The sequence below is a fragment of the Doryrhamphus excisus genome, chromosome 12 (genome assembly GCF_030265055.1).
Source record: "Doryrhamphus excisus isolate RoL2022-K1 chromosome 12, RoL_Dexc_1.0, whole genome shotgun sequence".
Classification (NCBI taxonomy): domain Eukaryota; kingdom Metazoa; phylum Chordata; class Actinopteri; order Syngnathiformes; family Syngnathidae; genus Doryrhamphus; species Doryrhamphus excisus.
Genome location: NC_080477.1, coordinates 10,454,711 through 10,481,953, shown reverse-complemented (window position 1 = coordinate 10,481,953; position 27,243 = coordinate 10,454,711). Strand labels below are relative to the sequence as shown.

The 27,243-nt window shown below is 41.9% G+C and overlaps 1 protein-coding gene across 8 annotated transcripts; it reads right to left on the bottom strand.

The window, feature by feature from the left end:
- Positions 1 to 1,314: 1,314 nt before the first annotated feature.
- Positions 1,315 to 20,966, bottom strand: sema6dl (sema domain, transmembrane domain (TM), and cytoplasmic domain, (semaphorin) 6D, like). 8 transcript variants are annotated; one of them, XM_058089817.1, is made up of 21 exons: positions 20,147 to 20,344; positions 20,019 to 20,045; positions 14,702 to 14,870; positions 13,833 to 13,944; positions 11,922 to 11,982; positions 11,690 to 11,752; positions 11,479 to 11,580; positions 11,265 to 11,355; positions 10,917 to 11,036; positions 10,537 to 10,625; positions 9,365 to 9,582; positions 9,126 to 9,257; positions 8,392 to 8,547; positions 7,917 to 8,090; positions 7,468 to 7,608; positions 7,170 to 7,247; positions 7,037 to 7,095; positions 6,450 to 6,506; positions 5,798 to 5,980; positions 4,786 to 5,027; positions 1,315 to 4,692 (listed from the first exon to the last, which is right to left on the bottom strand). In XM_058089817.1, the coding sequence occupies exons 3-21, from the start codon at positions 14,820 to 14,822 to the stop codon at positions 3,577 to 3,579; spliced, it is 3,315 nt and encodes a 1,104-aa protein (XP_057945800.1). In that variant the 5' UTR covers positions 14,823 to 14,870; positions 20,019 to 20,045; positions 20,147 to 20,344; the 3' UTR covers positions 1,315 to 3,576. The 8 variants fall into 8 exon arrangements, with proteins under 8 accessions (XP_057945800.1, XP_057945798.1, XP_057945801.1 ...); XM_058089815.1 differs by lacking the exons at positions 20,019 to 20,045; positions 20,147 to 20,344 and adding an exon at positions 20,676 to 20,966; XM_058089818.1 differs by lacking the exons at positions 20,019 to 20,045; positions 20,147 to 20,344 and adding an exon at positions 20,351 to 20,405.
- Positions 20,967 to 27,243: the final 6,277 nt, after the last annotated feature.

Below are 27,243 nucleotides of genomic sequence, written 5' to 3'. Positions count from 1 at the left end.
CACAATTGCTGTCTTTGTTGTGTGAAGTTGAAAAGGTAAGCTTGACCACATTTGTATTTTTATACATTTTTACATGTAGATTTTGGCTGCGCGGCAGACACACAGGCCACACAGCTAGGAGACCCAGGTTCGATTCCACCTTCGGCTATCTCTGTGTGTGGAGTTTGCATGTTCTCCTTGTGCATGCGTGGGATTTCTCCGATTTCCTCCCACATTCCAAAAACATGCTAGGTTAATTGGTGACTCCAAATTGTCCATAGGTATGAATGTGATTGTGAATGGTTGTTTGTCTATATGTGCCCTGTGATTGGCTGGCGACCAGTCCAGGGTGTTCCCCGCCTCTCGCCCCAGGAGAATTAAGGCATTACTAGATAACAATGGTGCTCACACAAAAAAACTGTATTGTTGTAATATGGGGAATTTACACACAAAGATCATTAAATAAAGATGTGCCCAGGCAAAGAATCCGCATGTTATCTTTTTACACCAGATCCTATTATTTTTAAACTACCTTCTCCATACTGTAAATTTGATTTCAAATTCCCAATTTGAATTAATATTCCTGCCTCTTCTGAAAACTGACATAATATTATACACCTTTTATCCAGCACCAAGGTGTAATGATTCTAGTTTTGCATAATCATGCCCACAAAAACATCTTATATATACACTATACTGTACAGTTATGCTCATGCCCATGTCCTAATGGTGTGGAATGGGTTTTAATTGTAACATACCATCCTTTAACACGACAATACATTATAACTACATTTATAGGTCAGAAAAGTGGAAAAAGTTCAATAGGTCCTCACATTGGAACGATTGAGATTATCATGTGATCTACACCCTTTTATTTTCCCCTTTGTTGTTGACATCTTACATCTTATCTATACTTCAATGTATTGTTTAGATGTTTATGTTGTATGCATCTAAATGTCTGCATGTCCTAGTGTGTATGCATTCCTTCACAGCTCATTAGTGGCTTAGATCTTTTACTGTGAGCAGTAGTTCGTCCAGATGTTTGGTGTCTGCAGAAACATTCTATTTTGGACAATTTCCCACATCCTTTTTGGTGTGGTTGAGCCTCTGCTTGCCCTAAACTTCAAAACAACCCCGCTCTAAAAATAGACAGAGGCTCGTAATCATTTTAAAGACTCTTGATGTTTTTGATGCGGTGATGCTCATTCAAGATAGAAGAGACCATACCTTGAGTCCATATTTATGTTAGAAAATCCAAACCTGGTAAGGTCATTTTGGACTCAAAAATATACCTAGAAACACCCATTAATGATTAGAAAATGATTAACAAATGTCTTCTGTGCAGTAATGTTTAATTTCAACTATACATGCCGTGTTAAAAAAAAAAATTCAACAAAAAATATGAAACAAAGAACATCCTTATTTACACTTTCACAGTACATCTTTACAACATTATCTACACGCTCAAATACTCTGGAGATAGTATATACTAGTATACAGCTGGCCTTGCATCGCCACATTGCGCAGTACTGTATTTAAATCAAAACAACATGACCAAAAACCTGGTTTTCTGCACGTAAGAGCTTCAACTGAATTTTAAAGGCTTCAATTTAGATTGCAACTGAAAATTGACACTTCATATTGCAATGTACAAGGCAAAGTTAAGCAGTGTATGTTGTATGTCTATGTTGTATGATGTATGTCACGCACAAAACAGAGCCCCAAATACTGCTTGAAGTCTTTACATACAATCATTACTTGTAAACAAAATGTGGCTTTGGGCTGAACAGGCAGCTGAGACTCAAGACAAAATTGCATGTGTCACCAAAGTGCACTGCAAAGTGATATCATCCCTCAATTCATCCCTACTGGCCAATAAAAACAAAATTTCGCCACTGTAATTGAGGGGAGTTGGAAATCATAACCACAACTAAGTTCCAAAAGATGCCCTTCGTGTGAGAGCTGTGTTAGTTAATACATTGGCTGTGGGCAGGATGTGCTGCATTGAGCCGACTGGTCCACAGTGCACGGTCGAAACAGCCTACATCCCACTGTCAAAAAATACATTCACTGTATGGCACGTCAATGCGGTAGATCAACACCATTCTTGTCAATACTAGCTTTGCCCATTAAAAAAAAAAAATTGTGTACTGTTGTCATTCACAATCGGAATCACTTGTTTTTTCTCATCACGTTTTTGATTAGGTAGTTAATTTTTAACACTTTTTGGCCCTATATAAAATTATTCATATAGTCAATGACAATAAAATACCAACAACCAATGACATCGCCAATATTATATACTGTGGTAGACAATTTTGAGAATAAGGCACACAATGCACAGATTCATGTTCACTCGCCAAAAAATATGTTTACTCCTTTATAGTATTTTAATATGTACACTAACTTGTCATTTCCAGCATGACTCATTCGGACACATTGGTAAATATTGTGTTGATTGTACACTTGACCACTCACAGGAAATATTTCATGGGAACTTGTGGCTTTAAAACCAATACAGAAAGCAAAGTCAGCTCTTACAGCCATGTATTTGTTCTAGGGTCAGACAAATTTAACCGATATGAGAGCACTATAAGTATTATTTGCTACATTGCGCCACCATTATGATTCCAAAAGGATAGTAGAGGTTAGAATTTTAGGTACTTTGTCAGTCTTAGCGGTGTTTGGTTGTGGAAAAACTTCACCTTTTGGCTACTGTTTGCATAAAAAAACAAGATGTGCATACCCACCTTTGGGTCATCCCACTCTGGTCCACAACAAAATGCATCAAACAGCTATGTCTAAAAACAATAGCAGCACATATTCTGAGAAAAATTTCCCAGTGAGTTAAGGAGTCCTTGTCCGAGTATATAAACCAGTGACCAACTTAATAGCCCAACCATATCACCTTGAAACACTCCCAAAAAGTTTGAAATCAGCCCCTACACAGACCAAAGTGACATATTTCAACTAGAGACAGCGTCTTGGGTCTTAGATGGATTTTAGGGTGCTGTGTCTGTATGGCACCGCTCTTTAGTGCAAAGGCTGAACACACGTTTTGCCTTTACACAACTCCCCCTGCTAACACACACAGTCCTTAACACACATATGTAGGCTTTCCATCCTTGTCTTTGTTGTATCTTAACCTAATAGAAATTAGCTTTGCTCTCCTCTGCCAGCACCGGCTTACTAACAAAAGAACGGCTACCTCTCTGTTCAGTTCACATTAGTGGGAAGACAGTGCTCAAAGGCAGTGAAAAATGCAACCCATTCTTCAAGTACGTATTCCACCGTTTCTACCCTGGTACCTCGGTGGCTTCAACTGGGCCAGATGTACCGTTGTCCACTGTTCATACTCACGACAAGCAGGATGGAAATCATGAGAATGAAAAAAACATCAGAGGAGTATCTTTGGCCGCATATGTGAATTTCCCTTTTCACTGAAGTGTGAGTCAATATGCATATCATTTAAAGGGGGAACACACCTCACGTTGATACACAACACTCGCTGGGGTCAACCCAATCTGTAGCCAAGCCGTCAGGGCTCAAGGCTATACTGTCAAGGCAAAGAGCTCACAGCAAATTGTCCATGCTCTTTTAATAGCTGTACTTATTGACCACTCTCATCTGTGGAGTCTGTGGTGAAAAGCCATTAGGTTTTGGGGGCACATCTGGCTTTAGCGATGGAGTCCTTTTAAGTCCTGTACGAGGGAGTGAGCCATGCCCACTGTAGCTGCTTTGTCGGGATAAAGATGGAGGATTGGCTGAGTGCATTCCTGCCCCCATCATTCCACAATGGGAGTCAAGTCTGGAAGGGGGTGTTGGGGGCATGTACCCCACTCTGTTCATACTGTGCTGGCGAGACACAGATACCCCCATAGTCACCGCATTGGTGGATAAAGAGTGCCTGTGTGAGGCACTCCGCTGGAGCTGGTAGCCCCCTCTTGGTCTCTCCAGGGTGCCACCCATACTGCTCGTTGGTGTGGTGGGAGTGGTGGACAGGGGGACATCCACCCGCTTAGTGGGGCTGTGCCTTGGCAGGGACGAAGAAGGAGAGTACAATGAGGCTTCGCGACTGGGCACCTTTGGGGGTAGTTCTGTTAATTCCTCCATAGGTTCCAGTGTCAGGTGTTGCCTTGGTCGGGGCCCCGTTCCCTCGTGAAAAATGGCCTTAGGGTTGGCCACAGAGTCATTGAGATGTTTCAAAAGGTCATTTAGTGTATTTCTCGCATCCACCGACCGCTTCTGGTCTTTCCTACTTCCTTTACCATCTGAATTCTTGAGCTTCTTTTCAGACTGATGTGGCAGGGTGTCATCTCCGCTGTCGAGATTTGGGTGGTCATGTGTGGCATTGGGTAGAACCACAGCACTGGGGATGTGTGAATGTCCTAAGGCAAGGTGAGGGTGGTGAGAGTTGGATTTGGGAGGACCAGGTGAAGACAGAAGAAGCTGAGGACTCTTGGCTGTTGAGTTGGGTTCTTTGCGGGGACCGCTGATCTTCCTGTGATCCCTATCCCATTGGTTCTTGATGGGCTGCAGGCCTTTCTGCTGAAGAACTGGAGTAGACTCTGGTGTTGGCAGAGCAGCCAACTCAGGGGGTGGACAATTATCCCGCAGGATCATGGTCTTGGTGTCACCATTGGGTGGGTTCATGTCTTTACTCAGCAGGTTGGTGGTGTACAGCTTAGAGGAGTCCCCGTTGGTCTGGTACTCCTGTGTACATGGACCAAACAACAGTAAGAATTAGTTTACTATACTTCAGTGAAGCCTCATGGGCCTCCCCTGTGCCAATGTTAAGAATCGTACCTTTACAGGGCTGTCGAAGAGACCGTTGAGCTTGACGAAGCTTCCAACAGAGTCTGAGCAGGATGGAGCAGATTCTGCATCCTTGTGGACGCGTCTTTGCTTTCGGAGGAATGATTCTCGATTACAGAAGACAATCAAACCAGCCAGCAGGGCACCCATGAGAAAAGCACCAAACACACATGTGATGAGGATGTTCATGTGGACCATCTGGCTGGTTTCACTTGCTTGGATATCCCACACACCTACAAACAAACAATGAAACACTGGTTAACCCCCTAGTGAGACAAGTCAAGTGTTCAGTGAACCGTTTCCCCTCCCCCAAATCACCAGCAGAAATGTGCATGTTTGTGTTGGAACACAACCATGCATGACTTTCTTAGACCTCCCCTCAAACAATGTACCCAGTCAATTGCAAATAGATCAGATAAGAAAAGTGGTTATTGGTAGAAGTGATTAGTCATTTGTATACATAACACCATCCATTTTGGAGATTGCATTGCAGTTTTGTTAAATAAGGTAGACTGCAACTGTTTCCTTTTATCCATGCGAAGCAACGGGTTAGAGCATCTTAAGAGTGACAGGCAAATTAATGAATGAACCTGCAGGAAGTTGCTCCAAGAATCAATGGGAACCATGTTTGCATTCGACACGTTGGAAGAGTCACTGCTCGACAGGTTTGTTAGTAACCACAGACATTGAAAAGTTAGTTCATCCATTGTGCGGCCACCAATTGGTTTGCTGCAGTGCAAGGCCCAGCCAATGATCTACCAGCCATGGTAAACTATTACTAGTGCTAGTGTTAGCTATAGACTACTCTGCAGAGAAAATCAGAGAAGAAGAAAAAATAAAGCAAATCATAATTTCAGAAAGGAAGAAAAACAGTGACACAATTATAGTGTAAAAGAAAAGGACTACTGATTAGATAACAAATTAGACAAAATGTATTTTTTTGGTTGGCAGTTCTCAAGATAGAATCAATGCAGCATGCTGGCTGCCTCCCTGTGGGCCTTACCCTCTTGGCCCCCTGGGATAGAGTCTAATGAATGAGAGGTGGCTGGGTCATCCTGCAGCACAAAGCCTGAGCCGTAGAGCTCTGGACCAGGCCCAGAGCTGGGGCTCTGAGTGGGAATGAGTACTGGGGGGGGAATGGGCCCACTGGGCAGTACAGTGACTGGCGCTGATGAAAACTCCATGTCTGTGGTGACAAACAAATTGTTAATAAAATGGACAAGACGTTGGTAAAGTCCTGTCATCATCCCAGTTAGTAGGCATGAGAAATGAGGATTTTGTAAGGTTAGTGATTCAATCATGATAAGGTTTAGACATTTTTGAGCAAACAATTTGGTAGGGACAAAAGAGAGGATACAGAGGTTCAAGAAGAGTTTGTACGCCACAATACATATACTAAGATGGGTGGACATGCAAGAGGGAGTGATCAGTTCAAACAGGAAGTGATGGGTGGAAAGGGAGTGAACCTCTCATGTGGTCTAGCAGATGGGTTTGTTTGTGACAGGTAAAATGAAGCGGGTAACGTTTTGTATTCAAGGTGTGTTTTGGTTGGTAAGATGATGATGACAAATGAGCGGCAGCAGTGGTGGGAAGACAGGGCTGGAGATGCTGAACTCAAGGAAAAATAAACCATTTGAGTAAAAGATCAAACTAACCAGAGGTAGGGTCGCCAAATGATTTGTAATCTGGCGCTGATGTAGTGCCCAAAAATGCTAAAAGAATTCAAAAGGACAATACATTATTATGAGGGAATTCATAAGTCAAAACAAAACAAAACAAAAAAACTGGTAAGAGTGCACTTGAGTAAAGATATGGAGCACTCACGAGCAGTATCCTTTTGTTGTAAAATAACGTCCTCTGGTGCTGATCAATACTGAGGTTCAGCTTGGGTCATGTTCAGTTGGTACATTTGAAGAGGCATCTATTTCAAAGCAATTTAAAATTTCAGGTCATTCCCCAAATATGATAAGGCCTCTACCATTTGCACCAGCTGAACATGACCCTTGAATGTACATGTCCATGTTTGCGCCTCACATGTGGCATTAGTTACCGGTGGCCATGGACGCACTTGTATGTAATGTGTGTGTTAATACCAAACATAGACTCATGTGGGGGGGCAAGTTACTGGAGTGGATACTGGTGTGAGTGTGCAGACATATGATGTGTGTGTGAGTTTGTATTGTTTTCCAAAATGTGTGTATATGTAAGAGGAAAGATGGACTGGTATGAAGATGACTCTTACCCTGACAGTCTCCCAAGTGGGCAGTGTTTCCTATTTCAATGTCCTGCTCATAGCTCGTTCTGAAAATGAAACAAGCGATGAAGGGGACTGCGCCATTTAATTTGTCTTTGTGTTAAACTTAGTTTGAACTCACAAATCACCAGTCTGTATTCTCTCACAGGCTCCGTGAGGTCTCCAGCCACAGTAAGGATCTCGTGATGCAATGCAAGACCTTGTACGAAACAAACAAACCAATCAAGTGAACATTGAGCTTAATTATTCTGGGAAGAGCACAGTCATTTGTGACTTGGTGAACATTAACCATGGTATTCGTGTGAAATGGTAACCATCATTATAGGACACTCAGTGGACAAAACAAAACTATTGAGTCACAAAGCTACAGTATGTACGACCACAGAAAGCACATATGAGTGCATTAATGCATGGCTTACTTGTGGCAGGAAGAATGCCTCTCACAGCGGCTCAGGGGAATGCGGATGACGCAACTTGAAAAGGCAACATAAAGGCTGTGCGCGTCTTGATCCACGTGCAGCGAGAGGACACGCTTATCATCTTCGTGATTAGACAAGCACCTGAAAAATGACCAAAGGTTTATTTTATTAGATACGTGTCTACTTTTCCAGTTAGGATTTAATCACTTACTGATGGAGAAGCTCAATTTCATAACTTAACAGGCTTTTAACACCTTCCACAAGTGTGAATGTGAAAATCCAGAAATAAGTAATTGCCAAAACAAACTACATGCACAGAAAACCGACAGACACTTCCATCAGTGAGAGGAAGCTCAAGTTAATAGTTGCAGACTCCTGAGCCAAAAGGCAGATAGGGAGAGAGAAAGCAAAATAAAATCAAGACAGTGGGAAAGTGCATTATGTCTTACTTGGCCTTGTTGAAGACGTCTATCTCCTCCAGAAGCAGACTGTCGTTCAGAAGCATGGTCGAGGTCTTGGCCAAAACCTTGAGGACAACTCCTGACTCAGAGCCGATGAAAACCATTGTGTAATTCTTGTGGGGGCCTGCTTCATTGTCCACAGCCAAGGCAGTCAGCCTGTACCTAAAAGAGAGACATCCATGCAAGTACTTAGTAACTTGTAATCAAACAGTTGTATTGTAGGCATATTAGTATTTTTGTTGTTGTATTTTTTTCTCTCAGCTAATATCTCCCACGGCCTACTTATTTGCGCTGTAGCTGCGTCACCTCTATTAGAAGGTGTGATTGTTACAAAGACCGATCAAAACAAGAAGTTTCCAGTAACAAGGTCAGCTCAAATGTTACAGTTTTTTTTAATTACATTGAATATGTGAGAAAAACAAAATAAAACACACAGTACAAACCCCGTTTTTAGGATAGTTACCTGACACGTGTCTTGGTGTACCAAGGCTCGTCCCCAATGGAAGGCACAGCTGTGTCCATTAGAGGGTGGGACTTAATGAACTGCAGCGTCTCATCCGGGAATTCTATGGAGCTCTTAAAGGATGCAGCTGGACCATGACCTGCACAGCACCCGGGTCTAGAATGCAGGATGCACATGCACAAAAGGGCAATAGGTCAAAAAGCAGTCCATATGATCAATGCACACCGGAAGGGGGATAATCGTCATACGAGATGGAATTAATGGAAAGTGAAATAAAAGGGCTGGGGAGCAGGTGCTTATTAGGATCACAAAAAAGAAGCCTCAGCTGGAAACATTAAATATGCATAATGTACGTGGTTATCTGCCATTAATAATTCACCAGGGCAATGAGGTGTTTTGTGCATTTTTTAAAAAATCTTGGACATAGGTCATGCCTTGAAATATACTGTATGTTGGATTAGCAGGTTAAAAATGCATTGTGTATAATTATGCCAAATGAATGATTTAACAATCAGCAGATGGTTGATGTGTGTGTTGGGTCATATCTAATAACCTGGTCTTTGACTGGTGGAACATATTTGATTTCACTGGACCAAGAAATAGGGTTAAGGAGAAATGAGCGCGTAGTTAGCAGCTGTTGGCCATGGAATAGTCGTGTTTATTGTCCCATTTCTAATGTTTAATGTATTTTAGGAGCATTTTGACACTGAAGGATTCTGAAGAGAGATCCATACCGAGGTTTGGGTAGCTTCTCCTCTGGAAATGGTGTCCATATTGAGTCAGCCGTCTTCTGCTCTTTAAATCGACCGTGGAAGACTTTCTCAATGTCAGCCATGGAGAAAGCACACACTGCTGATCCCGGAATACTGTTGTGGAACAGCACAGTGATTAAAGGCTATACTTTGTCTCGACATTACATTGCTGCCATTTTTGCAATTGGTCAATCCATCAGCCATAAACAATGGTAGCCCACCTGTTCATCTGTGTGGTGAACACACCCACCACGGATGGGACGCCGTTGATGTTGATGATGTCAGTGATGGACTGGAGCACGTCAAAGTAGAAGAAGGAGTCCCCCGGCACTGAGCAGTTCAGTCTGGCCTTCACAAAGGAAGTCCAATGTTTCTCTAAAACTCGCTGTGACCCACCAACGTCATTCTTGCAGATCCGGGCCACACGAGAGTATACGACCTAAAAGATGAGAGGGTTTAAGAGAGGACATTAGCTGGAAGAAGTGGAAGGCAGCCGAGTGAACGTTGCTAAAAACACTTCAGAGCACTAAATAATACATCCCTCCATTCTGTAGCAGCTCAGCGCGGACAGCGAGAATACACACTTTTACTTTGGCTTTACGAGAGCATGCTTTGAGGTCACCTATTAAAAAACACATCAAATGACTGTGACCGGCCTTATGCCACTAAGTGAATACGTCTGCTTCATTTGTACAGAAAAAAGCTATTTTGTGCCTTTTTTCACAGACGATTCAAACACGATAAAAAAGAGCAAGGCTTGCTTTCGACTATCGGCAAGTTTAAAAAAAATTTGGTGTTAGTACATTGCTTCAAAGCATTTCTTCAGCGTCTGATAAGACTGCAGTGATGTCATCACTTATACTACTCACTGCCAACTAGGGAAAATATTTTTTTCCAGGGACTGCCATGATATGCTGTGCACAGTTTCTAGTATTTACATTCCGTATTAGCAGTGTCATTTCATGATTTACCAGAGCAAACCATGCATCAAACAAAGTTGAGGTGTCACCCTTAATATTTGCAGGATGTTGGCCTCCTGAACCTTAGCCAGACCAGCTCGGGATGAGACTTGGTCAAATCGGAAGCTGGCATCAAACACGGAACATCCTTGCATTAGCATTTAGAGAGAGGCAGACACTGACTGTGCCAGCTCTGGGAGACAAATCCTCTCACTGTGTAATGGTTTTACATCAGGCAAACATTCCCAGCAAAACCTTGCTGTTGAAATTTCTGCTGTATTCTAATGCGGTGCACTGTAATCGTCTGAATGGGCACTGCCACTTAGGCCATTTGTGTCAAAAATGAATGCAATTGAGGGGGTTTAAAGCCTTTTTGGATACAGCATCTGTTCGGGAAATGTAGTGCATTAAACGCAGCCTTTATACTGTCTTACCTTGCCCAGATTGCTGTGCTCCACTGCAATCTCTCGGTAGAAAAAGTACACATAATTCCCATACTCAGCTGCGTGCAGGAAATGAGGTTCTGAAGGAGAGACAGAAGCAGAGAGATTGAAGTATATTTTTGCTTCGTCACCACCAGTGTGCATGTTGAATATTTCAGGGATTTGTACAAGGCTGTGTATGACTGGGGGTGACCTAGATTGCCTGAGAGGGAGCTGGCCATATCCCCTAAGGAGTTTGGCAAGACAGGAGAGCTCTCTATCACAAGCTAACCGTTCTAACACACACGATGCCTAGTGGCACCATGGCTATTTAGTTATGAACAGGTAGACCTGTACCTACAGCAAGGAAAGAACAAAAGGCACTTTCTTACCTTTGAGCCACTTGGAGTCGTATTTTATGGTCCTCAAGGCAGATCCATCACCCATACTGCGATAAATGACAGAATCGCTGGCCTGAAAGTCAGCAACTGTAGCAGAATAAAGTTTCCCCTCTACAAAACAAAAACAACATGTCAAAAAAAGCGCTACAGAGGTATTCATCTTTGGCTATTTTTCTCATTGAAAAGCTTTAATTGGCCAACTTGCTAGAGCTGCAGGCATATTTGTACCATGGCAGAAACACAGAGGTGATAATGAGTGCATAAGTAGGAACATATTCGTTCTGCAGCAAGACTGTGTGTTTCTGTGTGTGTGTAGGCGGCTGTGAGTTTGACCCTCACCGGCAAAAAGGGCAACGTTGGTTTGCTTGGAGTCAAATGGGCACCGTGCCAGTCCATTGATCTCTTCTCCATCAAACTCGAGGTTATCCAGCTGAAGGAAGCGCCATAAGCACACACATTTAACAAAGATGGTTGCATAGATATGTTCAATAATGTGTCCGGTGTATATACATCAACTCTAGACGATATATGTGTGTGTATGGTTGATACTAACCCTGTAGTATCTGCACATGGGGTTAAAGCCATTGGTGCCACAGATGAAGACCAGATCGTCATTTCTGGGAACCAGCACTTTGATGAAGTTATGGCACTCATCCTATAAACAAGTGTGTTGAGAGCCAACCATTGTTTTTTTGTTGTTTTTTTAAATATAAATATAAAGTAGCACTAAAGGAAAGTGAGAGGTTAATCATAGTTGCACTTACTCTGTGTTTCCCCTTGACTGCGCACATTTCTCTGTCAGCTTGGCCTGATCTCCACGTCAGCTTCTATGGAAGCAAACACACACTGTATCCCTGCATGCTACATACATCACACACATGCTTCTCTTGTTTCAACTCTCTCATTTTACAACCAGCCTAGTTTGTGATGAATGGCTCTGTTTTTTTTGTGTGCACTTTTGTGGTTTAGGGGAGCTGCTTGTGGCGAGAATCTTACCCGGTAAGGGATGATCTCATTCCTGTAGGATTCTCTCAAACTTACAAGGTACACCTGGTCTCTGTAGATGGACACAGAAGCATGATGTCAATATAACAGAAAAAGCATTGATACAATTTAAATGTGCAACAATTTGAATGCGCAACGGTAAACAATATAATGAAACATGGCCATTTGACCTGGTTTTCCACTCTTTTTCAGAGACACTAATGCATAATCATAAGCTCATCTGCATTGTTTTCCTGATTTTGTTTAGAGCTGAGCTCATCCCAGGAAAATCACATCTGTTGTAGATTCAAATAGCACTCACTTGCCTCTCAAAACACAACTTCTGGTTTTGTGGTAACATGACCTCTTCAGATTAAACAAAACCTTTGCCGGCAATGATGAGCACAATTTTTACTGTGTGTAAACAGGGTACTTTCTCAGTAAATTCTTATTTTTCCTAACCTGGCTACAGTTTCTGCTACATTTAATGAATCATGGAGCAGCACCACAGTAAAAAAAGACAACACAGTGGAAATTCTTATTTTTTTTAACATGAAAACTATGTTAAGTATATAAGGGATGCCCGTTGCAGTGATTGCAGAGGTAGTGCAAGCTGCATGTCACCGCATCACAACCTCGCTTTGTGGACGTCATATGACATCAGTCAGCTGACATTAAGCCCCCAAAACAGATGTCAACAACCACACATGGTTAATGCAACTTTCATCTTTATTATTCCAATTACGGATAAGCTGCCTATATCTAGAATACAAGTTATTATATAGCAGCTAGTTATGTAGAAAACAAGCTAATTGTTTCATGACTGAACACCATTACAAAAATGTGTGTTTTCTCCAAGTTTGTTTGCCAAGCTATTATATCATGATGAACTAATTGCTGATCGCTTTGTAATATGTTACCTTGACTTTGCATAATCCTTTTAATTTCTCAGTTGCTCACTTTATATATATACAGATATTAAGAAATTAGGTGGAATTAAATTTCTTGTCATTGTTTTAAATTGTGAATTACTGAATGTTATGAGTCCATAGGAAAAAATTCAAAAAGAACTTCTCCTAGACAACTTTATGAGCTCTGTGTGACACCAAACTGAGGCTCAGGTTTATTTCTCCTGTGTCTTTTTTTTTTCTCCATGGCAATAAGATGCACCAATTCTCAATTCTACAGTTACTATTACAACAAAGTACAATATCAGCCCTGTGTGTTTGTCACTTAAAAATAATACTGCTACCACCATAGCGGACACATTTGGAATAAATAAAACCACACTTTTGACATGCGCATTGTGCAAATGTATTTTTACAAAATGCCAACAAAACCATTTTAACAAGCTGTTATGCTGAACACCTCAAAATATATTTAAAAAATGATAGGAGAAACTCAGTCAAATTTAGAATTACCTACTTAGGATGACATCATTTCTTGTTTTGATGATGTGATGACATCCACAGTATATACCCAACTGGGAACAATAATTTCCTACACTTTCAGCCAACCCATTTGAACACCTACAACTGGCAGTATGATTTATCTGACATCAGTACTACATATGGATGTGATTACAGAGGCAGGAGGTTTTATACAGTAGATGTCAAGGTGATTTCTTGCTACAATACTGCTGGCTGGAGGTAAGATTAATCCCAATTCTCATAAATACTTAAAATACATGGAGAGATGCCAAGAAATCCCTGACAGAGCATCTGACCGGGTTGATGGACGGTTTTGCAGGATCAATAGCGACCATATACATCAGATGGCAGCCTAGAAGCCACAGAACCAATAACACTAAGAGCTGCCCCCCCTCCTCCTTGTGTCACTGTTTACCTGCCAAGATGTGAGTTAGTGAATTGGAGTGGGGGATGTGTAAAGGAGAAATAAGACATCTGCGCATGTTGAGTATACCTTCCAGCGATGAAGAGCGTGTCTTGTATCTTGGTCATCAGCTGAAAGTCAAGCCGATGCTGCGACTCGTTACCAGAGGGCCTGCCTCTAAACACAGGGTATCTCCGTGAAACTGCCAACACAAACATGCACACAATGCTCAGTACAGAGGTGGACACTCATGCAAAAGTGAATCATACACACTCGCTTGCTAGATTTAGAGTGCAGATTAGACATTAGTGGTATAACAGTGCATGCATTTATAATCTGATTTTGTGTGTAAGTGTCTCTATTTTGGGGGTTAAAGCTAACAGTCTCTGCAAAAGACAATGTTATAATTAATACTAATTATGTTTTCAATACTGCTGAATAGACCAATAATGCATAGTTCATTTTCTCAAAACGTTGAGAGAGGTGGGGTATGAGTCTATTGTGGCATCAATCTAGCGCAGGCTTGTATGTTACTCGATTGGAGCTTTTTCATGGAATGTCTATTTATTCCAAGTGCATAATACATTAATCTTAATGACAGCTTTCAGGCTCCTGAAGGAGGCGAGCGTCTATGAAGAGAGGTCGATCCAAATGATGACTGGTCAACCTTGACTGAGGTCTGTGCTCTACTGAGTGCCACTCTACTTACACAATGCACTTGCTTGACCGCTGTGAATAAAATTGAATTCAAGTAAGGTTATTATTCAGAGTGGTAGCATTTTGAGTCACTGTTTTGTTTGCACAGTGTGTCTCAATCTCGCAATTATTTTGGACGTCAAAACAAAAACTGCTCATTTTATAAATAGTTTCTGGTAAAAGCAAATACGAGTGGTGGGTGTTGGGTTTTCAGAGAGTTACTGAGATATCTACTGACTGTGTGTGTGTGTGTGTAAACTCACAGTGTGCGTCAACGACATCCAGGGGTGCGATGTCCTCAGGGAAGCTAACTGCGAGGAGGGTATGTGAGGCTGTTAGCATCAGCAGCAGCTCACTGAGCAGAAGAGTAGCTCTGTGGCCCATGGCTGCTCACAGACGACACTTCCTGTTTCACACTAGTGGAGATGCTACCTGGAGACAAAAAAAAACATTCCTTTGTTACTAAAACTGCCAGACATACTGTATAATATGGCTGCAGTCCTTCCAGCGTTTTCTCATATTTTTCCTTGTGTTGCACACCGAAATATTAAAAACATCACAACCTATCTGTTAAGACTTATTTTGATAGCTCATGTATTAGATGTCATTAGACTGTGCACGTTGTGTCTGGTGGCCGAACAAGCACACACATTGCTCCCCTCTTGCAATTTGATAACTGACAGAGCAGGACATTTTCCTCCTAGCTCCTCCTGCATCTGCTAACTAACGAAGGTCAGCCAACGGTCTGGTGGGGTGTCTCAGTGTGTGTTGGATGCTACGGAAGTTCACTCTGTTAGAGGCATGGCGGCCCTGCTGCCTCTGTACATCTGTGCTCTGATTGGTTTGCGTGGGGGCAAGCTCAACACCGATCAGCTCATTGCAACTTCATCACCATCACCAGTGCACCATCTCATGTAACCTTAGCTGACTTCTATTAGCGCCTTTGTTAGTTCTTACTGCTGCAGTATCTCCTTGGGGCCAAAGCACTTTATTGCACTGCAGTGATTCACTCCATCTTTGTGTTATGAGGACAAAGCCACGCTCCGTTGTTTTGACATTGTAGTAATTATGCAGTTTTTTTTGTTGTTTTGTTTTTTTTACAGCATGTGAATGTCACTATGATACGGGAAAGTGCAGGATATAATTTAGTGTGAGAGTGGCAGGAGTTTAGGTAGTATGCATGTGTGTGGAGGTGGGCTTTAGAGGCAGGCTGTGCCTCTAAATGATTGGTGTACATTTCAAATATTTATAAGGCAAACAAATTATTCATGTGGGCAAAGCCTGAACGGATATAAACAATTTACTGGGAGACGTCATACAGGCAAAGGCATGGATTAGCTGGGAGCATGCTGGGGTCCATGCACTCATTGGGAGCACATACATCAACATGCTTTCACATTATGTATCGCCAAGGCCGATACATGTGCACCCACACAAACAGTAATGATTCATTTTTCAATTAGCCCCAAAGCACACCTGCTCCAGTGTGTCTGTGAGCCCCGTCTGCCAAGCCATTAGTGCTTTGATTGATCCACACAGGAAGCAGGGCAGACCATATCGCCGCTACACTGCAGTGGTGTGGAAAATGTTAAAAATCTGGTGACTTTTCACTGACTTATTTCTTTTAAACTTAATACAATGCCATAGCCAAAATCACTATAAATGCACAAAACCATCTGCATGCCGGATTTTTGTTAAGTTTACGCCTGCCTGGTGGTCACGTCATCTAAATGCTGACACAAACTACCTCAAAGCCAACATGTTCATATTAAGCGAATGACATTTTTCCACTCCCTAATAATCCAATTCCCAGTCTGAATGGTAACCTTATAGTGTGTCACTTGGGACTGATTGAAGTGATGCTGAAATGGAACCAGCGTATAAGAGTGTTTTAGTCATTCACAGAGGAGAATTATAGCAATTCAGTACTCAGTGGGATACTGAGGCCTTCCAATGAGCAATGTCATTATGAGTAATGCTAGGTCTGGACCAGACTTACATTAGTCTGCTTAATAGTGAAATGAGGAGTTAGATGTTTCTGACAAACTACAGCGACTGCACAGGGTCAAACGGGGTGACTTTCCCCTCATTAATAACTAAGAAAGACAACGTTGGAGGAATTGTTATAACTATAATTATAATCAGATGGCAAATTAATCAGTGCAAACAATCAAGTTCCCATATATCGATGGAGACGAGGCGACTTAATCGAAATGAGAAATGATGATACAGCTCTCTTAAATGAGAAGCAGTAGTGCTCCTTAAAAGCATCTCTGGTATTTTTACTACCTAGCACCAACAAATGTGTTGCACTACAACCTGGGACAGGAATAGATACCAAATGCACAACAGCATTAAGAAGCAGAGCTACTGTATAAAAGGTAACTACACTGAGATACTGAGTATATCAATTCTCTCGTGCTATTATACAGGCTGCAGAGTTTGCATCAGCGCCTCGCTTGGATGTATTCACAGGTCGAATCTTGCTTGCTAGAATTTAGAGCCCTAAATAAGTAGAAAAAGACTTTCAACGTGTCTCACAAAGTAATTAAATAGAACAACAACCAAAGGCGGTCGCTCAGCACCATTACATCTTGCATGTTAATAGTCATACTAGAGAAGCAGAGGCTTTCCTCAGAACCTAAAGTAAAACAGACGACACCCAGAGGTCAGCGGTCTAAAATTACTTCAAAATCTCTTGCGAGCCCACAATGTTTTCTATTGACTATTCCTTTGCAGTCTCTGGTTCCTGCCCTGCAGTTAAGAGTGTGTGTACGTGTGTGTGTGTAAGCGTGCATGTACATATAGGCCTCAAACAAGCCCAGAAACGCTGGGCTTGTCACGCAACTCACAGCCATTCAGCCTTGCCTTGCTCTACCTCTGTTATTACAGGCTTTTCAATGTCCCGCAACCACGCACTTCCCCACTGATGTTGTTGGCTCAAACCCATGGTGTTTAACACTGGGGATGAGAGAGGAGGGGGTATGGGGGTCTGGTGGATTTGGTGTGGGGGTCCATAGCCCAATTCTGGTAGTTAAAGCTGAGGATTTAGTGTTGTGAGTCTAAAATGACAGATTAACACATATTCTCTCTCTGAGCTGCACTTTCACTGGCATATGTCAGCCACCAGCTCTCATGGACCGCACCTTTGGATGTCGTTTTGCAGGGAAGTCCGATTTGGTGCTCATAAAAGGATGGCAAACAACAGCGGTGCGTGAGGTTTTGTGCGTTGCGCCTGAATGTGATGGTTGGATGTAATCCCAGCATGAACATTATTGGCAGCCAGTTTGGAAAATCAGAAGCCGACCATTTTGAGCCATTACAACAACTGTGACACAAAAAAACACATTAGCAAAGACAAAGACTGCTGTCTGCAAAGGATGCACACAGCTTTGCAACTACTCAAACCCATTTCCCATTGGCCAAGTGCTCTACCACAAGCACTCAAGCCCCAAACAATCTTGTGGCTCAAAAAAAAATTCAACACAAGGTTTATGTGTACTTCAAAGACCAAGAAATGACTCTGGCTTAGAGCTCGCAGCACATATAGCAAGGCAGCATGTCCCAAATTTTGGGGCTTAAATTCGTCATGGATTCTTAAACATATTAATAAAACATACTGTTTCGTGGTTGAATATGGTACTTTGGTTTAAAACTATTTTATTCAATTCTATATTAGTCACCAGGTGCCCGTAATTGTTCCGTGAGACAAGCACCAGATGCGATTGATGGAAAACATTGCGGGTTTACATTATGTCACAAGAGGTACATAATAATAACAAGCTGGGCTACCGTTGCTGCTATAATCCATGATAAGTTAAAAGTCAACTCTGAATCCCGAGGTCATTTCCTGTCCTTTACAAATATTGTCTGACTGCCACTATGCTCCCCTAGGGAACGCATTGAATATGAGATATAGTTACGTCTTAAAAGGCCTTATTTTCTCTTGATTATATACACTATACTGGGCACAGAGTGTCAAGGTAACCGTATGGGTGTTATTTTACTTCTAGAGTGCTCTAATAGATGTTTTTGTAATGCCATAAGTATGGAAATATTCAATTTATAAAGGAAGGAATCCTACTTTGTGGAAATTAACTTATCATATTTGGGTCCGCAACCAATTATCAACGGATCACTGTACACGCACAACCAACCAGTGCCTCGTTGGATGTCTTTGAGAGTGCCTATATAGGTTCTATAGCATATATTTAGGGAAAATGTCTAGATGCTTCACAAGCAAGCTGGCGATGATTACATTATGTCCCAGGAGTTATTATTGTGTTTATATTCACTTCAGCTAGAAAAGTTTGAAAGGGGTATCAGCCTAAACTTTTTCCCTCCCTTTCTTGTGCACCTTGACAAGTGGAGGAGTGAAACAGGAAAAAGGTTGCACTCAGCAGTAGTTCTGCTGTGTTGGAGCACAAAGGGGCCAAACTGCAGGTGTGACCAGGAAACAAAGGGAGGGGGGGCTTTGGCCACATCAACACAATAGAGCCCCACCCCCGGTCATTGCTCAGGGGAGCACAGTTTGGGGGCTCCTAAAAGGGGTTTTTGAAGTAACAAAGCGAGGCAGATATAAACGTGTTGACTCTGCACTACAATTAAGGTGAAACTTTAATCACTCCGTCTTTTAAAGATTAAATAACTCTTGATTTCCAAGAAGCAGAAGCGTCCGTGCAGTCATTAACAGTAAACCCTACGGTTTAATGACGGTTGTTCCGGGTTACAACTGGCTGTTGTGGAGGTTAACTGTGGTCGTTCTGGTTGGTGAATTCTGACCTGGTGTCCAGCGAGGTGAAGCACAGCAACAAGCTGAGCTGTCAGCGAGCCCACAGCTGGTTCTTCCTATGTTTGAGAACCAGCACCGACTTTATACTGTAAAACACTGCTACTGTAGTATTTAACAAAACATTAGTACATGAGTGGGAATGCAATTTTGACAAATCAATGTTTGTCAATACAATGTATTATTGATTTTAATCTATGATTAATCAAATTCCCAACCATAGTCCGAGGTTATCCCTTCTACTTTGGCGCACACAAGCCTTGCATTCGCTCAGCCACAAATGCATGCATTGTCCGGACTCGGGTGTAAGGGCATTGAAAGTTCCATCCGTGGTAAATCTTTTCACAAGCCTTTAGTGTCCACATGTGGGACTGGTACAAAAGACAACAAAGAGGAGGGGACACAAGAGGAGAGACAACAGAGATGGGCTTTTCCATTATCCAGCAGGGACAGAAATGTGCAATATGGTGAATTAATTTAAAGGCACCATAAAGAGAGGACAATGAGCAATAGATAAAAGTCACAGTGTCCATTCAGCCCTTCTTTTTTAAACACAAAAACAGAGGGTTAAATCCTGGAAGGTAATGTTTGAAAACAGGTGAATACAAATTAACTGTAGCAACTGTTTCAGTCTATTTTAACGACATAATGATGCGTGCGTACTCTTTTAAAGAGAGGCATCAGTATACGATTAAGCCAATTTAGTGCTACTAAATCCGAGGTTTATCTTAAAAAAACAGTTTAATATTGAAAGGAGGGGCAAATACAGAAAAAAATCAGTGGACACCTACCTTGAGCCGACTGAATGTCATATTCCTCTGGTAATCCATTGTTTTAAAAAAGACCCGGTATGTATTATTCCTTTTATTTTAAGCTCCATTATCGCTTTAAATCCAGTTTTGTGCTACGTTAGTCTCACCTAAGCGTCTTTTTTGGGACCCTCTCGACTCGGTCCTGGGGGCCACCTTTTTGGATGTGAGAACTGACGGTCAAAGCGGATCTACGACCGCACTCTTCCACGTACTCACACACAGCTAACTTTAGACATATTTAAACCTATGAACACGGCTCCGTGACAATAACACAACCATAACAATAATGGAGGTTTAACGTCCCTACTCACGGGTGGAGCAAAGAAGAGCAGGCTACTTCTCCGTGTCGACCACTCTTTATGACTCATTCTAATAAACGGTGTGACGCCACACATCAAAGTAAATATCAGTTATAATGGAGGAAAAAAGACAGCATGCAAAGACTGACACTTAAAAGAGTACAAAGACAACCGTTAGGGTGGATCTTAAATCTAGACAAAGCACATTATCCAATGCAAACTCTTTTTTTGCACATGCACAAGCTTGATTTCATTACTAAAGATCTGCTCGCCTTCTTTTTCATTTCCTTTGGCGATAAAGTGCTTTAAAATATGCAAATTTCTGTAAATAACTCACCTCATCTGAATGCTTTATTATTGCGTATCCATAAACAGTAATCCCAAAAAAACGGGGTGTAAATATAGCGCGCGTCGCTCCAACTTCTCGGGCTGAGAGAAAAACAAACTAAAGCAGACACGGCAAATGGTGTAATTTGACCCGAGCACGGTCAATCCACGCAGGGAGAGATCCACGCTCCGCCAATAAGGAGCGCTCTTGCTCCAGTCCCTCCCCCACCATCCAGCTCTCTTCACTCACTCGCTTTTGGACCTCTCTGCCTCGCTCCTGGCTTCCTTCCTTTCTTTCCAAGAGCCACGGAGAGAGAGAGAGCGAGAGAGAGCGAGAGAGGGAGGAATAAAAACACCCCTCCTCCCTCCTGTGTGACCCTATATTGCACCCCCCCTGTGCTATACCCCCCATCCCCCAAACTTGAAGTCAGCAACTGCTCCTAGTTAAAACTCATTTTAGCCCAGTTGAGGCTCAAGCTGCCGCTGCTCAGTTAAACACATCTTTTAGCAATGTTTGGATTTGGGGAGATAGGGTTAAGCCCTTACAGTATTTAGAAAAGCACCATGAAAGTGGTGAAAGTTTCTTTTAGAAGTGGAGGAGGAAAGTTTGGCACACAATAAGGATGGCAACCATTACAGTGCACAGGGAATAACCACTTTAACCTTATTGGCCCGCAGAAATACTATACTATGATACTATGTAATGATACCTTATTATTATATGATACATTCTAGGTGGAAAAAATAAATAAATAAAAATAATAATGGGGCTGCATGGCGGACGAGTGGTTTGCACGCAGACCTCACAGCTAGGAGACCAGGGTTCAATTCCACCCTCGGCCATCTCTGTGTAGAGTTTGCATGTTCTCCCCATGCATGCATGGGTTTTCTCCGGGTACTCCGGTTTCCTCCCACATTCCAAAAACATGCTAGGTTAATTGGCGACTCCAAATTGTCCATAGGTATGAATGTGAGTGTGAATGGTTGTTTGTCTATATGTGCCCTGTGATTGGCTGGCGACCAGTCCAGGGTGTACCCCGCCTCTCACGCGAAGACAGCTGGGATAGGCTCCAGCAACCCCCACGACCCTCGTGAGGAAAAAGCGATAGAAAATGAATGAATGAATGAATGAATAATAATAATGACATGGATGCAATGACACTGCAGCATTTAGCCTGGGGCTAATGCTAGTGCTAGTGCTAGAAGCTGGCGGGCTAGAGAAGGTCTTTTTCCAAGCTGTGTCTACATAATCACCACCACTGCTTACCAGTACTACTTCCAGTATACTTCCAGTATCAACTTAGGTTCATATATTAACTTGAGTTCACTAACTTCATTAACTTGAGCTGCTAGCTTTGAGGTAAGATTCACTGCAAACAATAGTGCTTCCGTAGCACCTTTTGCATCTCTGAACACAACTATGGTGCATTCAGGAACTGCTTGAATGCGCAAAAAAAGCAAAACATTTTACCAGCGAAGAATAAAGACATAAACATGTAAAAATTGTGGACTTTGTAATCGAGGTACATGTATACTCTACATCAGGGGTGCTCACACTTTTTCAGCATGCGAGCTACTTTTAAAATGACCGAGTCAAAATGATCTACCCACTACAAAAATGCAAAATATCTTTTTATTTTCAAATGTATTGAGGATTATTTGTACGTACAATGTATGTTGATGTACCTTACATAACCAAATGAGCCAATATTGCAAAACACACATAATTAACTATTAACATTTTTTGTAATTACCTGAGTTTACTTTGATGACTTGCACTGAATTGAACCAGCCAGGGATGCATAGTCCGGACAGTAGCTGCTGATAGCCAGCCTCAAGCACACTTCCAAATGTTTATCAGTCATGGATAATATCTGTATCACAATATCCGTATAATATTCCATATCCGTATGGAAGTGATATGTTTTTTGCCTTTTTACTTGGTCCAGTTTTTGCCTTTTTACTTGGTCCAGCTTCTTCACTCATTTTAGTGACCATAAACTTTAGCGAGGGCTTAAAATCTCGCAATTCGCCGACTAGCTTAGCACTTTGCATCGTTGTTTACGCATGAGCGGTGACCTAAAGGTCAAAATTCAGTTGTCATCTGACTGGTTGTCCTGTATGTCAATCAAGTAACGGGGATGGATGATAGGCTGACATCGTAAGTTCTGCTGCACTTAGAGACGTTGTTTGATTTAATTGGTCGCCCGAAGGGCAACATTCAGTTGTCATCTGAATGGCTGCCCTGTATATCAATCAAGTGACGGCATTGATGCTGGGATGATATTTTTGTAATGTCACGCCGCGATCGACCAGCGATCGACCAGCGATCGACCAGTACCACCTCCGCGATCGACCGGTAGCTCGCGATCGACTTAATGAGCACCCCTGCTCTACATTTTACTTGCATTGTCATATACAAAATTATTACTAACTTAAATTAGGTGTTTTCTGCCCTGAATAGTATATTAAGAATATGAGGGAATCCGCTGTAAAGGTTCGTATTGGCTAAGTGTGACAAACTAAATGAATGTTAGAATTAATTCATTCATTCATTCATTCATTCGGGGTACACCCTGGACTGGTCGCCAGCCAATCACAGGGCACATATAGACAAACAACCATTCACACTCACATTTATACCTATGGACAATTTGGAGTCGCCAATTAACCTAGCATGATTTTGGAATGTGGGAGGAAGTCCCGGAGAGAACCCATACATGCACGGGGAGAACATACAAATTCCACACTGAGATGGCCGAGAGTGGAATTGAACTCTGGTCTCCTAGCTGTGAGGCCTGCACGCTAACCACTCGAACACCGTGCAGCCCGAGGGTTATAATTATACAGAATAATACATTTTGTGCTGTTTCATTTGTATTTACTATGCCGATCAAGCGTCTCAGTGAGTGTTGACCACATTCAAACAAATTCAGCATACTGGCTCATTGGTGTTGATGGGCTCACCTTGCCCATTTTTAATATTCCCACGTAGCCCACATGTGGGAATATTAATGTGGCATTTGGCTTTGCAATCATCTTTTGTCCTCCTAATTTCCACTACTACTACTTCATTGCTGCCCCGTGTGTGTACACTAGCGGCACGGCCTCAAATACAAAGCGACTGTATGCATGGCAAGCCTTTCTATCAAGCGTCTAGGTGATGAACCAGTGCGCAGTATCACCCTTCTTCCTTCATGCTTGGAGGCGAGAGACGAGGAAAACAGACATGCATGCATGGCAATGTATGGAGACCGGCAAAACTATCAGTTCATTTTAATTCATGTTTGATTAATTCATTATTGATTAATATTATTGTGAGATGTTTTTTTTCTGAATGAGAAATCCTGCTTGGGCACCCTTTACCCTTTATCTGAAGTCTGGACTATGCTCCTGTGCGGAGGCACCAGCATACCCTACATCACCTTGTTCCTCCTCCGCCAAACCCTCCTCCGTAGCGTGACGTGCAATTCCAAATATAATTTAACCTCATGTCTCTACGAAATGGCGAATAAAGGCTTGGATTGGGATTCAGAGGGCCGACAGCCCACTCTTTCAATTTTAAATCAACATTTGCAATAAAAGTAATCATTGCTCACTTCCAGCTCCAATAACAGTCCATCTCTCTTTAACTGCTTGCTCACGATGAAGGAAGCTAACTAGCATTTCGGTAAATAACTGCACGCCACACACTTAACCCTGACAAACAGGTACTAAAGGATCAAGACAGCATTGGCGGGAACAATGTAGCAAAATATATGCATGTCTTAATCCTCCTTTTCTTTCAAATTGGGGGTGTCATGGACAACAGTGGTTCAAATTGCCAGATTGTTGCAGTAGCCCAGTCATTGAATGGCTTTAATGCCATTGCTTCCGTAAAATACTTAATGATAAGTGGCTTATATCATAGTAAAAATAAAATACAAAGGATCCAAGTAATTAAAAGTCAAATCCATAGCGCGCTCACTCACCTCACTGATGCCGACTGCTCATGTTGGGTCTATTTGGCTTAATTTCAAAACTTAATTCATTCATAAAATACATGTCAATTGGAATTCCATTACTTCCATTACTTCACTAAATAAAATGAATACTTCGTAAAATGCACATAAACTATTATTTTCAGTATATTTTCATGACATTTTGAATGCAATATATATATAGTTTCATCTTCTAGCTTCTGCAATGATCCATCAATGGGGGTGTATACATACAAGAAAGAGCTGGTTTCCAATCTACTCTGTGTATCTTAATCCGACCTTTTAAAAGTTGAACACAATCATATTTAGGTTTTAACATGTTTTTAAAGTGATTACAAACCAATTTTGTTAATTTGCTGCAATGGCTGTTTGATTTGATCCTGATCGATAAAGGTGAACAAACCTAATTTACAGCACTGCAGACCACAACTCATTATTATTCTATCAACATTGCAATGTTGAATATTCTCTTGTCTTCTACATTTGCATAGTCATCTGGCCTTGTTGCATGTAAACAAGGACGAATAGGTTGCTCTATTGTGCATAAGGTTGTCATTGGAGGTGTCAGGTCATTCTAGCCGGGTCTACGTGGACGCACAATGGAGGCCCATTTGCACCCCATTAGAGATGCAAGTTAGCAGATGTGTGAGAATCTCTGTAGCGTACGCGACCATCCTCACCCACTCGCCAGTGCACACACACTCCCACACTCCGGACAGCCTCCTTTGTGAGTTGTGAAAGTTGCATCTGCATCTCAATGCTTGAGGAGGAAATACTAGTTCGCACTGCTGATCCCTCCTGATTCTACTTTGACATTTTATGAATGTCTTTGTCCCCCACTGATTCCACCCTCTTCCTCTCTTTATGAATAACAGTTTAGTTAACAGTTCTTAATTATATCTGCCAGTTTTATCTGGTTTGTATCAAATTTGCTTGGACCGTGTGTGACTTTTAATCCCTTTTTGTCAATGTTCCTTTCCATGCTGGGTTATTTCCGTGCTGTCCTGTTACCCTTGCTGAGGACTGAATCAGCATGAGTGGGAATGGGGGTGTTAGATCAATCACTGTGTCCAATGTTTGCTCAGACACAGGTACTGAGAGAGGATGGGTGAATAGATATATGGATTGATGGGCGTCCGGTGATTGATGGCTGTATTGATTGGCCCTTTTTTGCAGTGAATTGGCAGTTTCACTAGGGGTTTAATAGGAACATGATATGATATGTGTGGGTTTTAATGAGCAATGGGAGTCTTTTTCTACTTAAATGAAAATTTAAGTATATTTAAGTGAACATTGCACTTTTTTGAATGAGACATCACCCACAGTCATTAGACCTGTTGTGCTTTTTCCACTTTTCTGGCCTATAAATGTAGTTAGAATGTTGTATTCTTATGTTAAACTTATGTTAAATGTCAATGTTCCAGATAATGAGTTTTTTTGAAGTGAGCCCTGAAACAAGCTCAGTTTCAGAATACGTGGTAAAACTGCCCCTTTTGATCTCACAGAAGAGTGGACTTCCTTATATGGGTGTGGCTGTAAGACAGATAAGCTCCCTGCCCTCCCCCAAGCTCTGCTCCTGTGTTTACGTGGCTAGCAATGGCTTGTATGGGAAACCACATTTGTTTACAATTCCTAAAGACACCACCATCAGGCCCAAGTGGTTGGAGTTCCTGATCCCCTACCAGCATACCACACATATAGCTGAATACTAAACAATATATATAGCAACTTCTGATCAATCCAAGTCAATTTCTGACTTAAAATAATGTTCAGCTTTAAGCCCTGCCCACTTATGGTTTATACTCCACCCACAAGTACGGAAACAGATAATTTAGATGGGTGAACAGATACGGATACAGATAGTGGTGTACTCACTCATCCCTAGTAATAACTCTAGTATGATGCCCTATAATGTATCTGACTGTGTATCTGACTTGTATTGCTTGATGGCTAATGACAGTTGGAGGTGCAGTGGTGCACTAATAAGAAGAGAAGGTTGTGCACCATGCTTTGGCATGAAGTGTTCCATCAGATGGCTGCCTCCCAGGGTGGGAACAGTCTGGACTGAGACTCTGGAGTGACCTCTGATTGATTAAGAGGCCATTTCTGGCACTTGGCTGGCCCCAGGCACCATTTGTCACCTGACTGCGCTGTCCTGTTGGGAGATTTCTAGTCATCCAGTCTACATGTGGACCTTTACTCTAAATCCCCTACTCAGCCAGATCCACGGGGGCCACCCATGTAAAAAAATCCAGGCACTCACTCTAGTGGTCAGCTATTAGGATTACTGTAAACCCCAAATGGTATGTTAAAACAACACTTAATGCAACATAAGGAGATACTTTCTCTGCAGAGCAGTCAACATATATCCACAAGGAGCCATATTTTGTCAATTCCAAGCGCATGCATGTCTCATTATGAAGCAGCTCGCAATTTCTTCCATCCAATGATTGAAAATAAAAAAATAATTATAAAAATTGAAAATTAATGGAAAACATATTTAATGCAACAAATGGTGTATAATGATATACGTATAGTGTTATGATAGTAAATATTTAGTTTACCTAAAATTATGTACCTTATGATAAAATTATGATC